General features: G+C 37.8%; 2 protein-coding genes across 2 annotated transcripts; both read right to left on the bottom strand.

Annotated features, from left to right (window-relative positions):
• Positions 1-6248: 6248 nt before the first annotated feature.
• On the bottom strand, positions 6249-6946 carry LOC6578954. The gene is made up of 3 exons (XM_002004815.4): positions 6829-6946; positions 6533-6751; positions 6249-6465 (listed from the first exon to the last, which is right to left on the bottom strand). Exons 1-3 carry the CDS (start codon positions 6914-6916, stop codon positions 6317-6319), a joined length of 456 nt encoding a protein of 151 aa, XP_002004851.2. The 5' UTR covers positions 6917-6946; the 3' UTR covers positions 6249-6316.
• Positions 6947-6967: 21 nt separating this feature from the next.
• Positions 6968-7836, bottom strand: LOC6578955. Its single transcript, XM_002004816.4, has 3 exons — positions 7711-7836; positions 7383-7634; positions 6968-7296 (listed from the first exon to the last, which is right to left on the bottom strand). Exons 1-3 carry the CDS (start codon positions 7808-7810, stop codon positions 7133-7135), a joined length of 516 nt encoding a protein of 171 aa, XP_002004852.2. The 5' UTR covers positions 7811-7836; the 3' UTR covers positions 6968-7132.
• Between the last annotated feature and the right edge of the window lie 8017 nt (positions 7837-15853).

The following is a 15853-nucleotide window of genomic DNA, read 5'->3' on the forward strand; positions in this document are numbered from 1 at the left end:
TTACGAGCAGCATTTATGTAGATTGTAATATATTTTTATAATTAATTTTTTTTTTTTTTTTTTTTTTTGTATAATTTAAAAAGAAATATATTTATGTGTATACATATATAAATATTTAATTTTTTCTAATTTTTTTAACATTAGTAAAACAATGTTGTGCTAAAATTTTGTAGAAAAAATTACATATGTATTTTTAATTATTTTTTATTTTTACGCTCTTCTTCTTCACTTCAATTTTCAATTTTTGTTTCAATAAAAAAGGTTTTTTTGTATTAGTTTTCATTCCATTAAAGAACATATATAGATATTGAGACAAGACATTTTTTTTTTGCTTATTAATTAATTAATTAATTTTTTGAAGTTAATACTCGGACTCCAAATAATTTATATTTATACAAAAATATGAATGGATTACTATAAAGTATATATTTCTATATTTTATATATTAATATATTTTTAGATATCAGAAACAACAAATAGATATAACCGATTGTTTATTCATTAAATTCAGCTAAAATTCATTTGCAAAGTATTGAAATTTAGTTTTTACTTGATTTCTTTCTTTTATTCTTGACTTCAATTAATATTCACATGCCCACATACCCGACTCACATGTATTTTACAGGATATTTGGCGGCATGGCACGCATCTAAAGACGTCAGATAAATGCGTGCAATGGGCGGAACCAAACGCGCGACGATATCAGCAAAATGTTTGCGACGTTTTACGTTGAGAGGCGCACGCGAAGAGGCTGTGTAAATTACCGCTTCCTTTTCCTCATTTTACTTTCACTCTTACGCTGTCTCTCTCTCTCTCTCTCTCTCTCTTTCATTGTCTGTGTATGTTTTTATTTATGCGTTTGTGTTTGGGCTGCCTTTTGTTACTGTTCGCATATCTTTGAAAAGTTGGCGTGTGTTGTTGTCACGCCGGCTAGCATCTTAAGTTGATGTGGTGTTAAGTATTGTTGTTGTTGTTGTTGTTGTTGCACTTGAAATGATGAACTGACAGCTGCTGCTGCTGCTATTGCTGGTCTCTCTCGCTCACACTCTCTCTGTCTCTCTCTTTCTCTATGTGTGTGCGCGTAATGGGCAGCTTCAAGTGCTAAATGAGCTCTTTAAGTTGTTTTTCTTTTCTTTTCCTTTTCAGCTGCCCAGCAACAGCCAAACAAAATTCTTAAAGTTTCTCTTATAGATTTTAATGAGACTTGCTTGAATGAAAGATTTTTGAAAGATTTTCATAATAATCATGAATAAAGTCTATTCAACAATAGATTGAATACTGTCTGCTGTCTGCTGCTGTCGTCCTCGAGTTCATTACATTCATTTTTGGTCCATCAAAAATGTCCCAGGGAATTCGTGGCTGCCCTAAAATTTATCGATCAAACTGCAAAATTGAGCATTGAGGCGAGCAACATTAATGACTAAATAATTGATCGAATTGCTAGCGGGCATTAAGAGGAATTAGCTGCTTTTGTCAAAAAATGCGAGACAGTAGGAGACAGAGAGTGAGTGAGAGAGAGAGAGAGTGTGTTAGAGTGGGGAGAGGGTAGGGAGACCGGGCGAGTGCCTTCAATTTGCTTGGCCCCAAAATGATATTGGCTAAGCGGCTTATGCTCTACCCTCTGCCACACACACATGTGCTGTCCTTATATGAGCGTGTTCGAGTGTGCGTGTGTGTGTGTGTGTGTGCTAAGTGAATAAAAATCTTTTTTGCACAATTCATTAAACGCAAATTATGCCCCAGAGATGGCAGTGGGTGGAAAGCGCGCGTTGCTCTCAGCCGTTGCCCTTTTTTTGTGTGTATTATTCTGCTTGCCACGCACACGCAGGGCATACAAATTCTATACACACACACACATACATACAATGAACGTAAAAGGATTCACACACGTGCTCGTCCAACAGACGCTGCCTGGCGTTTTAGTGTCTGGTCAAAAAGACAATGACCCCGGCAGCAGGAGCAGCAACAACAACAGAAGCAGCAGCAGCTCACAAAAAGGTGCCAAGCGACAACAACAATAGCAACAACAACAACAGCAACAACAACTCTTGTGTAGCGCATTTACCTTGTGCAGCTGGGAACAAAAAAAAGTTAATAAAGCGCACTTGGCCTGGCGCAGCTGCTGAACAATAAAAAAATCATAGAAATACTGCCTTGCTATGCGTTTATAACCCAAGTCCATTAAAATAATAGGCAAAACACTGAAATTGTTAGTTAAATGTGGCAAGGCTATAAAAGAAATTAATTACAGCTCGTTGTTTGTTTTCTTTTTTTTTTTCAGCACAGGCTGAGCAAATGGGCGTGGCAGGAAATTAAATTTCGACGGAAAGAAAAATGGTTTTATATATTGGTTTAATTTTGTTTTGGTTTATTTTAAAGCCATATCTTCACCTACATTTAATTTAGAAAGTGTAGCATACTTTTTGGAGCTATAAATTTTAATGAAATGTTTACTGAAATTAGCAATTTATTTATTTATTTATTTAACTAATATTATGTATATTTCAGATATTTTATTCATTCCCCTAAAATAAATAAAACACAAAAAAATTACAATTTTTTTTTAATAAACAATGTACTTAAAAAAAAAAAAAATTAACTTTATGACTGAAATATATACAAATTAAAAAAAAAAATGTCAAACAACTTGAAACGATTTGATACTAAAATAAAATAAATAAAACAAATGTAATTTTTTTATTATAATTGTTGTTGTCTTTGTTATTTGTGCGTGTCATTATAGCATAGAAATTATAAAAATATAATATTAAATTTAATATTACACTTAACTGGAAGTTAAAGCCCTTCCCGTTTGCAGTTGTCATGCAAATGTAGTTGCTCAACATTTGCCATAAATTTGGGCACACATTGCGTATACGCAACATTGCAATCGCTCAACAATTTGCATTGACGTCACGTGGCAGCAGGTAGCAGGAGCAGCAGCAGGAGTAGCAGCAGTAGCAGGAGTAGCAGCTGCTGTCACTGTTACTAGAACATTTGGCAGGAAATGCATTGATGGTCAGCAACGTTTACTTTTTTTCTCTCTCTCTTTTTTTTGCAGTTTGCCTTTCCTTTGTTCTTGCGTTTGCATTATTGAAGCACTTCGGGGAGCATTCGCATTGCTTAACAAATGTTGAGTCCATGCAGTATTTATAAGCTGATTGCTGTTAGCCATAATCGAGAGCAGCAGCAGCAACAGCAACACGCACAATTACAGCTTTTTTGCATCAATAAGAGAGAGAGAGAGAGAGAGAGAGAGCTAGCAGATAGAGCGCATTTCCCCCTGGCTCACAATATGTGACAATCAATGACAGTTCTGTCGCTTGGCTTTCTGTCACGCCCCTCAGCTACTGTCGTCCCACTCCCCCTCCCTCCCTCTCTCTCTCTCTCTATCTCTCTCTCTCACTCTCTTTCTGCCTCCCTCTTCGTTGTCTTTCATTTGCCCCTCGGGTCTTTTGCTGCGCTGCGGCTCATCATTTGTTGCATTTGACGTTTGGCGTGCATTTAGAAAATTGGTATGGGAAAACTATTTTTCAACAGGTAAAAAGCAGCCTGTACCTCACATCACTGCCACGCCCCATTTGCTGACAAGCTGGACCAAGCTCAAATTTTTATAGAAAATCAACTGGCCGAAGTACGCAAAGTTTTTGTTTAAAGCTCAAAATGGAAATTGAAATTCCAAGGCGTCAAGCGGTTGGGGTCGAATGGATATATGTGTATGTGTGTGTGTGTGGGTGTGTATAGTTGTGTATGTGCCTTATCGGTTTTGTATTGAAACACAAGCTAAGAACGGGGCAACAATAAATTTTGCAGCGCATACTTCAAATGTCTAAATGCGGCAGCGATAAAAATTTCTTTATTGTGCCAAAAGCACACATACACACACATAGACTCACACACGCACACTCTTGCACAAGAGTCCAGTCAGTTTTGCCTTTAAGCGTTTTACATTGCATTCTCCATCTTTCTGGGTTTTTGGCTTTGACAGTTTTTGCAATTTATATTTATTTTGCCAGCTGCACACTCACACACACACACACACACACACACGTACTCTAACAACTAGCCGTTGGCCACTTGTGCATAAATTAAGATAATCACGCATCGCATTTGCTGCTTAGCATGTTAGCCTTGTGTAGCTTAGAGCTGACCTCTATTAACTGTCAGCTGCCTGGCTAACAATTTATGGCCATATCAAGTTGCTCTGGCAGCTGCTTGTTTGTAACTAGCTTTAATTTGATGGCATTCAATTGTCGCGCACTCTCTTCAACGCCACGCCATGCCACGCCATGCCACGCCACGCCACTTGGCCATTGTTAATGTGTGCCAATCAGGCTAAATGGCCGTGGCTCATCATCGGCGCTGGCCATATTTTGAGTGGGCCTTGTCAATTGGCGACTTGAGCTGTCAACGGCTAATGAATTGTTTGTAGCCACAGCTAATCAATGAGCCACAGACTCATCGAGCTGGGGCACTGCACTGCTTCAGCATTCGCATCAACATTCGCATCAGCTTTAAGCTGAAATTTAAGGCAACAGCAAGGCTGGTAAACAAACATGCATAAATGGCTGGCCAGAAAGCGGAGGCTTATTGAGCCAACTGCTAACCACTAAGCACTACTCACAAAACCATGTAAATTATTTGCATAAGTACTCGAAGCAGACAGCAGACAGCAGAGAGAGAGAGAGCAGAGAGGGGAAGAGTGAGAGTGAGAGAAAGACTTCATGTTGAGTTCATTGTTGGCCTGCGGCACGTGCTGCTCATATTTAAGCACACACACATACACACAGTGTGTGTGATCATGGCCTGGGCCATTAGCTCTCTCACACTCTCGCTCTCTCTCTCTCTCTCTCTTTCTCTCTCTCTCCCTCTCTCTCTCTTTCTCTCTTTCTCTCTGACAGTCGCCCATTGGTGTCGTCTTATTATTTTAATGGCCATTTTACTGTGTCGATTCGGAGTTTTTTTTAATTTTTTTTCCTGTGCTGTCATCCTCGACCTTAGCCCTAGCCAGCACAGACAGGCCATGATTTTAATGCCAGCTTAATATCATTTTTTTATGCCACGCTTTAGCCACATAAATACGTGCTCAAATGCTGCTGGCCAAATGCTGCTGCCGTTATTTAATCTCAATGATTTGACATATTCACAATAATGCAGCTGCTAGATAGAGAGAGACAGAGAGAGAGTGAAAGAGACTGAGGGAGCGCAAGATTGAGAGAGAGACATAGATTGAAAGAGAGATATAGATTGAAAGATAGATCGAGAGAGAGATAAAAGCTACGCTTTTAAAAACTTAGAAAGCTTTTAATTAACTTTCGATAGAATTACATTCAGGTGCGTTATATACACGATTAGACATGTTTGCACCGAAAACCCCCTCAATACAGTTGACGTATATTCGATATTATTATTATTAAGCTGACGCAATCAACATGAACGTCTGATAAGACAACAGAACAAAAAGAAGAAAAGGAAAAAAATAAATAAAATAATTTCGCTTTGTTTAATGCATCGAAAAAGCAAAAAAAAAAACGAGTTTTAATATTTTAAAAAAAAATTTTTTTAATATATTTAAAAACATATATGTATATATATTCACTAAAAAATTGCTTTAAGAATTTCTATATATTAAAGCAAACAAACATGTATTAAGGCAAATGAGTGCAAGCAGCTTGCGCTGCCAAACAATAGATGGCGCTAGTCGAGCGCTTTCGCCTCGAAGTTTATTTACGCTTGGGAGATTTCAATTTTATTCGGGTTCATTTCGCTAAATTCAACTTTCAAGCACTTTCGGGAATAATTGTCCTTGTGCTTATTCTTATTTTTATTTTTATTTTTGTTCAAGTTGCTGTTGTTGTTTCTTACAGCTTGTCGCGCATATTAGAAAAGTTGTAGTGTTTTTTCTTTTATTGCAACTTTTTTTTTTCTGCCTTGGAAATGAGCGCATTAAAATAATTGTTACCTCCACAAATTAAATTTATACGCGTGTAATTTATGCAATTTTTCCTGTCCCATTTGCACAGCATTCCAATTCAATTTATATAACATAAATTCAAGCATTGCTGTTTGGCATTGGGCTTCCGTCTTGGCTTTGGCTTTGGCTTTGGCAAATGCAAATTGTACAAAAGTTTGACTCACAAAACTTTTGATCGTCAAGTGGCATGGGAATAGACAATTTTTAATTAAAATTAATGCAAAAGGGCAAGCCTGCTTAATTAGCAAAGCTGCACCTACAACTCGACTCAAGCTTTTTGCATTTCAACAAATTTTCAAATTTTTATTCGCAATAAATATGATGGAGTTTCATTTAGGCCAATTATCCATAAACTAATGAGTTTATCGGGCCCTTGGGGCTCAGCGTCGGCGGCTGATGTGTTTGCAGTATCTCAGTGATGCTCTCAGCGGCTTCAATAGTTGTTTCCACATAATGATTGTACATGATGTTCAGCAGACCTCCAACGAGCACTTAAAAAGCAAATTTTTTATATATATATGTATATGTAGATGAAATCTTTCGCCAAAAAAAACTCACAGGCAATCGCCCATGCCAAAGTGCTGCCAAGTAGTGAGCGATGACTGACGATCTCCTGCAAGCCAGCATACAGCAGAGCGATGAGTGTGATCGAGGTTACGATCATCCAGAATATCTGAAATTTATCCTTGTGCTGGCTATGAGCCTTCAGCACGCCAAAGAGCAGAGCCATAGTGGCCGCAAATTGCAGTAGGCGTATTTCCTCCAATTTGAAATTCCCTAAATATAAATTGAGCTTACACTCATATCAGTCTAGTATATACTATGTTTACAGTTTATATATGTGTGGATCTTACAGCGATAAGGCAGCGCATTTGTGGCCATTGTTAGGCCAAATACGGCTAGGCAAATGCCAATTTCCATATATCGCTTGAGCGAAAACATGGCAATACAACGTTCCAAAGCTAACTAAACTCAATGATAAGTGTAAATCAATATTTGTATATAGCTGATAGTATGCTTATCTTTATTTGATTGTTTACTCTCTTTCACTACAGCTCTCTCTCACTCACTCGATCTCTCGCTTTCTCTCTCTCCCTCGCTCTTCGATTACTTATCAACTTTATTGCGCTTTTTGTTGAAAATCAACTTTGGCTCATATTAATTCTGTATGGTTACATTTAATTGATCGTACGAAGGCAACGGATCCTTGGTTTGAACAATTGGATTTGGTACTTGAACTTGTGCTGCAGCTGTCTCTGCGATTTCCTTCGTCATCTCCACATATTTCTGATAGACGAAATACAGCAAATATCCCATAAGAGCTGCAATAAAAATTGTTATTGTTCAGATATTCCAATTATCAATTGGCAGACTTTGAGCTCAATCTGAACTCAACTGAACGACTCACCAGTTAGGCCCACAATGAGGCAAAGCAAAAAGAATTGCCCCACAAATCCAATAAAGTCGTAAAAGTCGAATAGTTCTCTACCTATATATATTAGACAGAAGTAGCAGAGGAAACTGAAGAGAACACTTGACACAATAAGCCAAAAGAGCATAAATTTTTCCTTATGCATCGCATCCTTCTTCAGCAGGCCAAAGAGCAGCCAAATGGTTGCCATCAACTGCATGCAACGCAAAATATTAAGAAAGGCGGCATCTGCATTTTAATGTTCAACAATTAGCACCAATCCGCATTATGTATGTAAACATATTCTTATACATTTGTTACTTACAATCGCGATATTCATAATTTGAATCAATGGCAAATGTGGCTAGGGCCAAGCCCATGGCAATCGGGCCACTAGCGATCAGGCAATGTTGTTTGGTTAACATTTCGATTCGGCAAATGAAGACTGACTGAAATTTGGATTGCTCCAACAGCGAAATACATGTCGATTATTGTTATCAATTGTTACTGACTGCGCAATACTCGCTCACTCTACAGAAGACCACAAATTTCAATCAATTATAACATAAAGACTGTGCAATACCCTCTCGGATTGATAGCTATTTAGATTATCATCACAATTCATCAAGCTATAGATCATATATGATATAGATAAAATATAAATATATAGACCAAAAGAGTTTTCAGTTTAAGCTTAAGTCCTTATAATATCTCATCAAGTTTGAGCTAATATCTTTCCATTTTATAACATTTCACGAATCTGCTCGCTTTACTTATCGAACAAGCATAAACAGAGAATGTTAATATTTATGTATATATCTATATATTATACCAATTTCTCTTGTGAGCGGGCATAAACAAAAGTTATTTTTATCAGCCCAATCACAAGTTGCGTCGCACTATCTCATTTTGAGAGAGAAATTGTTTTATGATGCAGATAACGATTGATTTCAAATATTATGGGTTTTTAAAGAATCGATAGGGTTTGGGTTTCTAAGGAATCAATTAAACGAATTCAATGCCTATCAAGTAGTGGTCCAAAAACAGCAATATCAAGACATCAAATGATATACCCGATTGGTTTACTTACTGAGCAAGCAGGGACAGACAGTTATTACTTATCAGCGCTCTCTAACACTAACTCTCTATCTCTATCTCTATATATATCTCTCTCTCTCATTTCTGTGTCACCTGCTTGCTATCTATCATAGATTACAAGAGGTAATTTTATTATCCTTATCGGTTAATACATTATTATCTGTCTCCCTATCTCTCTCTCTCTCTTTTTCTCTCGACTCTGCATACACAGTTTGCTTTGCTCAGGCTCAACTGCACGTACACCCATAGATTGTGAATAATAGCTAATTGCATATGATATATGATAATACACCGAAATCGGAGGAATTCTGAGCTCAGCCAAAAGAGAATCTATCGATGCCTAAATCCTGATTTGTCATCGATTGCGGCAGCTGAAACCAAACAGCAACTGCAATCAACGACTGCACTTCCTCATAGATAAGCCACGATATGTAAATATATGAATATATATATAGTAGAATCCCTATAATTCGATTTACACAGAATTTCAATTTATCGAGAATTATTGAGCACGAATTTCTTTCAAGGGGATAGAATTTTTGTTCGATTTATCGCGAATTTCGATTTGGCGGGGTACGAATTATCGAGACACGACTTTATTTATTTATCAGATTATATGTTAACCATGGACTGTAATTATCAATACAATTATAGAGATAACACTAGTTTATGTCGTTGCTTATCAAAACGAAAATATCTATATGATATATTTAGAGTTTAGAGTTTAATTTGAAAATTTATCGATACCCTGATATCGATAGATAAATTCAAAGAATCATTTGATTTTAATTCAAATAACTTGTTAATTAATAATGCTGTATTTTGGCTATTAAGTTTTAGTATAATTTCATTATGATTCCAAATAGCTATATTTGTATAGAACGATATTCCTATTATAGATTTTCGATCTCGATTGACGACACGATGTAGTTGACAACGACAGCTTTTGGCCCTTTGGCCCTATATTTTCGTTAGCTCAACGAAAACTTTTACAAGTAACTGTCTCTATTAACACTTTGTCTTTATTAATATTTGAGCAAATAGTTTTGAAGGCGTAAAGGCAGGGTAGAAGGATTTGTGCCTGAAGCGTATTAACTTTTTAACTTTTTTGGCAAGCCATTTGACCACACAAAGTCAAAAAGTTGCATTCATAAGAAATCCAATTGGTCACACACACACGCACTCAGCCATGAAAAGTTCATAAAGCAAAATGAATGCATAACTAAATCAGGCATATGCACACACACAAACAAGCAAACACACCACACCCACACAGACACAGACACACACAGACTGAGTTAGGCACATTGTGCATTCATGTTCATTTGATAGCTAAACTTTTGCTATTTGTGCATAGAAAACTTTTGGTTTTTTGGGGTTTTAGTGGCAATTATTTTTACATTTAGCGAGTTAAGTTCTTAAATTGGCTGCCACCCGGCATATAAACAGGTGCAGGCAGAGCTGCAAGGGTTGCTCTCTTAAGTTGTCGTTCTCTCTCGCTCGCGCTCGCGCTCTCCGTCTATCTGGCTGGCAAAAGGCGAAAAGTTTTAGCACAACTTTTCAGCGAATTGAGTTTTTAATTAAAATTTGTTTTACTCTAACACACACACGCACACTAATATATGCGAGGCACTGGTGTGTGTGTGTGTGTGTGTGTGTGCATCTCACATAAGTCATTATGGCGCCTGTGACGTCACTCGCTCAGCGTAATTTATGAATATTTGTAATTAACATTTGACGCCATTCCAAGGCAAGCGGCAAGAAATCATAATAAATTTCATCTAATTGCGTTTTTATGATGCCAAAAAGTTTGCTTGCTTTTTTTTCTGCTAAGGTAGAGAGGCCTATAAATAAACGCTGACAGACAGACAGTCAGAGGGCACTGCTCAATTGTGGGCGCGGCTATTGGCATAGATGACAGACAGTCAGGCAGTCGCAGCACTTCACTTCGACTCTCCAGCGAATGTGAGTTTGATGTGCCCAGGGTATGCGGTAGTCCAGCAGTTAATTGTGCTGCCGCAACGCGATTGTATATTAATTTGCTAGTTTATTAGGCGTGAATGTTAAAATGTAGCGAAACTTTGGCCATTACCAACAAATAAACAAAAAATTCCCTCTCGCCGCTGGAAAAATTTATAAAAAGAAAAGAAAACCTGGACAAGTTGTTCTGTGTGTGTGTGTGTGTGTGCTTGGGCACTCGTCTAAATTATCAGCTAGCTTGCCAGCCGAAAGGCCGCTGCCAGGGCAAATGCTTTGTTCATTTATTTCATTTAAATGCGCATTTAAATCTATTTAAAAGTCCACATGAGCCCAGGCACAAAGCTCCAGCTCCACAGAAATAAAGGGCAAATAAAAGGCAGAGACTGCATGTTGGTTTAGGTTCGGGCTTGGGTTTGGGCTTGGGCTTGGGCATGGGCTTGGGTTCAGAATCGGTTCGCATGGTTCATATGGTTCACGTACATATGTATGTAGCTGTTCGGGGGCAAGAGTTCAGCTCTCAGCATGATTTAACGATAATGAAGGTATTTACGAGTTTTTAGCCTTAGAATCTCTGGGCAAAAGCAAAACTCATCATAATGCCGCCAGCTAAAGGTTACATCACATAGATAGAGAGAGAGAGAGAGAGAGAGCGAGAGAGAACGAGATGGATAGAGATAGAGCACAGCTCACCTGAAACTGGCATAGAGAACTGTTTTTTTTTTTTTTTTTTTTTTTTTTTTTTTGGTTTATACGCATGTCCTGGCACTTGTAAGATGTTTTGCAAAAGTTTTCTTTTTTGTTGTCGCCGTTGATAAGGACAATGACAATGACAACTACTCGAAACGACAGCAGCCGAAACCACTCACACGCACACACTCATACACACCGACATTCACACCTACATACATAGATGGGAAAATCCCTTTAGCACAATAGCTAAAAGTTCTGCACCTTTCCATAATCTACTTGAGCTATAACACGTAATCCCGGCAAAAGGGAATGTCAGCGCACCTTGTGCGCTAATAAAATTTAATTTGCTATAAAATCTCTCATGCTCTACACACATAGACACACACACACTCACACACATGCACATTTAGCTGCTGCTGCTGCTGCTGCTGCTGCTGCTGCTTCTGTCTCTGCCATAAAGCAGCGTCAACATAATTATATCGACTCAAAATGAAAATGAAAATTTTTATTTTCCAATTTATGAGCAGAAGTTAAACCAATTTTTTTTTTTCATTCTCTTTTTTTTAGTATCTTTTAATATTAAGCAGCCAGCATTGAATTCAAATTAGCTAAGCAAAAATATATATATATATATATGAACTCATGAAAATATGAAAATCTAAAGGATAACGAAAAGCATCGAGGAAGTCCATTTCCTACCATGTAAGACTGTTAAATACTCTGTAAAGTCAATACAGCCCTACACACTACTACAATGTACAAAAACGGAGTATTTTCTTATATATTTAAGTAGATGCCAACTTTTGACAGCAACTTATTTTATGATTGTCTTATGATTGAAGTCAACAAAAATTGAAATAAAAAAAATAAATTAATATATAAATAAAAATAATAATCATAATAAAAAAATTAAATAAATAAAAAATAAAATAAAATAAGATAAATAAGAAAGTAGTTAGAAAGATAAACTTAAAAAGAAAAATAAATAAAGAAATAAAAAATAAAAAATCCTCCACTTACTATAAATATCTCAATTAAAAAACCACAACTAACCACTTAAAAAAATCAAAATTTACTAAAAATAAATTTATAAATATTATTTATTAAAAAATATTCGAAAGAAATAAAGTTAAAAAAAAAGAAAACAAAACAAAATTTACATTAATAAATAAAATAAAGATTATAATACTTAAAATTCTTTCTTGTAGAAACAATCGCATTTCAATTTCAATTATTATTGATATTCACTTAACTGCCAGTTAAAATTGACTTCGCCAACAACGCAATGTGAATTCATTTAATATTTGTAGCTAAAAAGCCAAAGAACGCTAATCTCTTTGTGAATATTTTACTACATGAAATTCCTGCACAAATCTCATAAGGATAGAGAGACTTAAGATCCTTTGGCTGGAATTGCAACTGAGAAGCAAATTGAGCGGATTGTCAACTCAAATGAGCTTTGACAGGCACTTAACTGCCAGTTAATGTTAATTTTTGGCTCTTTGGCCTGAGCTTCAGCTACAGCTTGAAGCGCTGCGACAAAATTTTATTACATTTAGAAAATGTAATTCCCCACCACGACCACGCCCACTACTTGTCCACTCCGAATTCAGACTTCAGACTTTTGCTCTATACAAATTTTATGATGCAAGCGACTGCTGGCTGCATAAATCCACTTGCTAGCGCGCAGATTTTATTGTCAGCCAGCCGGTGTAGAGGCGTGACTAACGTGGCTGTGGTGGGTGCGGCTGCGGCAGTGGTTGTGGCAGTGGCAGTGGCTGTGGTCGCTGCTAGTTTAAGCGCGAACAAAGGCGAGAGTTGAGGGAACTTAACCTGATGTACTTGCAAATCGCATTACACGGCGGTCGAGCTTGCCGTGTGGCACGTGCCACACGTTGTTGCATTCGTCAACAAATTTGCGGCGACTGCTGCTGCTGCTGCTGCTGCTGCAAACTTCTCGTATTATGCATGTCCGCTTGGGCGCTGTTAATTGTAATGGGCAGCCTTGTTATCGAAGTGCTGTCCTTCCTACCAAAGACAAAAGCCAGTAAAGGACTTTCAGCCGCTGTTGTAGCTGTTGCAATTGTTGTTGCTGTTCTTGCTGGCAGTCAGCCCAATGGCTGCTTTTTGTGTTGCACCTGATTGCAGTTGCTTTTGTGCACTGCATTAACCGTAATAATTGCTAAAGACAATGCAGCTGCCGGCGAACCTCAAGCTCGCTCCAGCTCACCGCAACACAGGCGCCGTATACGCAATGTCTCCCATGTGGCTTTTCGCTTTGTGGCTTGTGTGGCACTCTGTCGTCCCCTCTCTCCCTCTCCCCCTACTCACGCTCACACTCTCTATGTGTATGTGTCTTCCATTGCGGCTTGCCTTTGGCACATTTTCAATTATAATTATTAACAGCTAGCGCATGCTTTTTGATATTGGTTTGGGTAGCTGTTAGACCCAAGCCCAACCCACAACTACCTGAGCACTCAAATGCACTTGATGCTTGCGCAATTTCCTGACTATGCATTGTCCTTGCGCGTTTGCCTGTCCCTGTTGTAGTTTCTTCTTCGTTTTTTTTTTTTTTTTTTTTTTTTTCTTTTTACGCGCTTACACAGTGGGCGTGAGAGTATATTGGCTTTTTTTTCATAATCTAAACATATTTCCTGATATGCTCACTGAATCCGTGACAAATCGGATCACAAAATAATTCTTGGAAAATTTAATGCTTTATTCAAGTTTCAGATTATACCATATATATACTTCTAGATCATCTGCAAGTTTTAATTTTATCCCTTTCCATACGTAACGGTGAAAAAAAAATTTTTTTTTTTAAATTAAATTCGACAGAAAAAAAAAATAAAATAAAATAATTAAAATTTATGATTAAAAAATTATTATAATTATATACATGTTTTATTAATCATATACATTATTATTAAAGAAATAAAAAAAATTTTAATATTTGTTAAACATACTTCATATAAAGCAGAACAACAATAAAATACTAAATTAAGATTTCCTTCACGTTCTAGTGTTTCATCACTTTTTGCAAGCAGTTTTATATGGTATTCTACCCTATTGAGCGAGTATCATGCAGTTGCTTATGATCACCTCGCATGCTCTTACTTGTTTTATAGCTGTAGTTGTTTTAAGTGGTATTTTTATGCCGTCCATGTTGTAGTTGTAGTTTCTTTTATTTATATTTGGTTCTAGTCTCCATCTCTCGCTCTCGCTCTCTCCTTCTCTCTCTATCTGTGCTTTTCGTTCTGCCATTTTTTTGCCCAAAGGCAACTTTTAACATTTAATGATGCTGTTTTGTATTTTAATACGCTTTGCTCGCTTCTGCCAGGCTAGAGCCCTGCCCGGCACCCACAATCCAGCACGTGCCATAAGCAGCGCTTTGTAAAAACTTTTAAGTAGACATGCAACGTGGCCAACATTGGCAGCGGCAACTGCCCCGCCCCCTCTGCCATCCTCTCGCCCTCTACCACTCACTCTTCCACTCTGGCTGTGTCACACTCTTTGCGCTTTAAGTTATCTACTCAGTTCCAATTTCTTTTTCGTTTTTCTTTTCTTATTTTTTTTTTTTTTTCTAGTATTCTTTGCTTTTTTTTCGCTCTCCCACTCTGTGCTCAGCCTGGCAAGGTGTTTGCAGCAATTTGTGTCAGCCGGCTCGGATTCGTATTGTGTGTCCTTACAGAGGTGTCCTTGACAGAGCTGCTGCTGCTGTTGCCACATCGTGCGGTGCACAGATTGTGCCAATTTAACCTGTTGCTCTCAAGACTAAAGGACTTCAAGTCGACATGCTTCAAGTTCTTACTCTCGCTCACACTTATATATATAAATATATACTTCTGTATATATATATATGTACATTTATATATTTCCATTTTGCATATATTGCTTTTCGCAAAAGTTTTGAATGCAAGTCGGAAATGAATTGCATTCGCGTCATGTGCTCGACGCCAGTTTTAATGCAATTCCAATTTAACTTCGTTACACACAGTTCCTATTCGCAAATCGCATTCGCATTCGCATCGCATTCGCATTCGCGCATTGCCCAAAAACTTTGCGAACAAAATCACAAAGTAATTGCAATTCGTTCGCCAAACACAATTTAACGAAATTTGGTTCAAAGTTTCAAATTGAAGGCAAGTTGGCAGGTGAAGTACCTTCCGCTTCCTCCCCCACCTCCGGCCCACACAAATTCTGAACACTTAACACAATTCACAATGGCTATGGCCAAGAGCCGGCTGGTGCAGCAGCATTTTGGCCAAAAACCTGATTGGCATTTGCTTCTACAGCTTGACTTTCTTTTACTTGACTTGACTCAACTCCACACGACTGCAGCTCCTGCTGCTGCTCCTACTCCTGCTCCTGCTGCTGCTCCTGCTGCTGCTGTTGCACAAGGCAAATGCAAATGACGCACATGCTCTCACAGTCATTACAAATTAATTTCACACGTGACTAAGTCGACATAGCAGCAGCTCCATTCACTTGAGGAGCTCAGCTCGAGCTGCTAAAGCTGCCAGCATCAGGCTGGGCAGCCCACTGACATTATGTCAGACATATGACATTCAATTACGAAAAGTTGTTGCATCTTGATGAGCAAATGTGCCATATAATGTGCTCCCGCTCCTGCTGCTGCTGCTTCTACTGCTGCTACTGCTGCTGCTGCCACATGGCTGGCCATAGCTGCTTGCTGCTTG

This window comes from Drosophila mojavensis, unplaced genomic scaffold, assembly GCF_018153725.1.
Source record: "Drosophila mojavensis isolate 15081-1352.22 unplaced genomic scaffold, ASM1815372v1 contig_80, whole genome shotgun sequence".
NCBI classification, from domain to species: Eukaryota; Metazoa; Arthropoda; class Insecta; order Diptera; family Drosophilidae; genus Drosophila; species Drosophila mojavensis.

Bases quoted from the DNA above. Each gene is read 5' to 3' on its own strand.
- LOC6578954 (XM_002004815.4), bottom strand. From the start codon at position 6,916: ATGTTTTCGCTCAAGCGATATATGGAAATTGGCATTTGCCTAGCCGTA. The intron at 6,752-6,828 runs GTAAGATCCACA...ATTTATATTTAG, and splicing joins AAATGCGCTGCCTTATCGCT to GGAATTTCAAATTGGAGGAA. The intron at 6,466-6,532 runs GTGAGTTTTTTT...TTGCTTTTTAAG, and splicing joins TTTGGCATGGGCGATTGCCT to TGCTCGTTGGAGGTCTGCTG.
- LOC6578955 (XM_002004816.4), bottom strand. From the start codon at position 7,810: ATGTTAACCAAACAACATTGCCTGATCGCTAGTGGCCCGATTGCCATG. The intron at 7,635-7,710 runs GTAAGTAACAAA...ATTAAAATGCAG, and splicing joins AAATTATGAATATCGCGATT to ATGCCGCCTTTCTTAATATT. The intron at 7,297-7,382 runs GTGAGTCGTTCA...TTTTTATTGCAG, and splicing joins CCTCATTGTGGGCCTAACTG to CTCTTATGGGATATTTGCTG.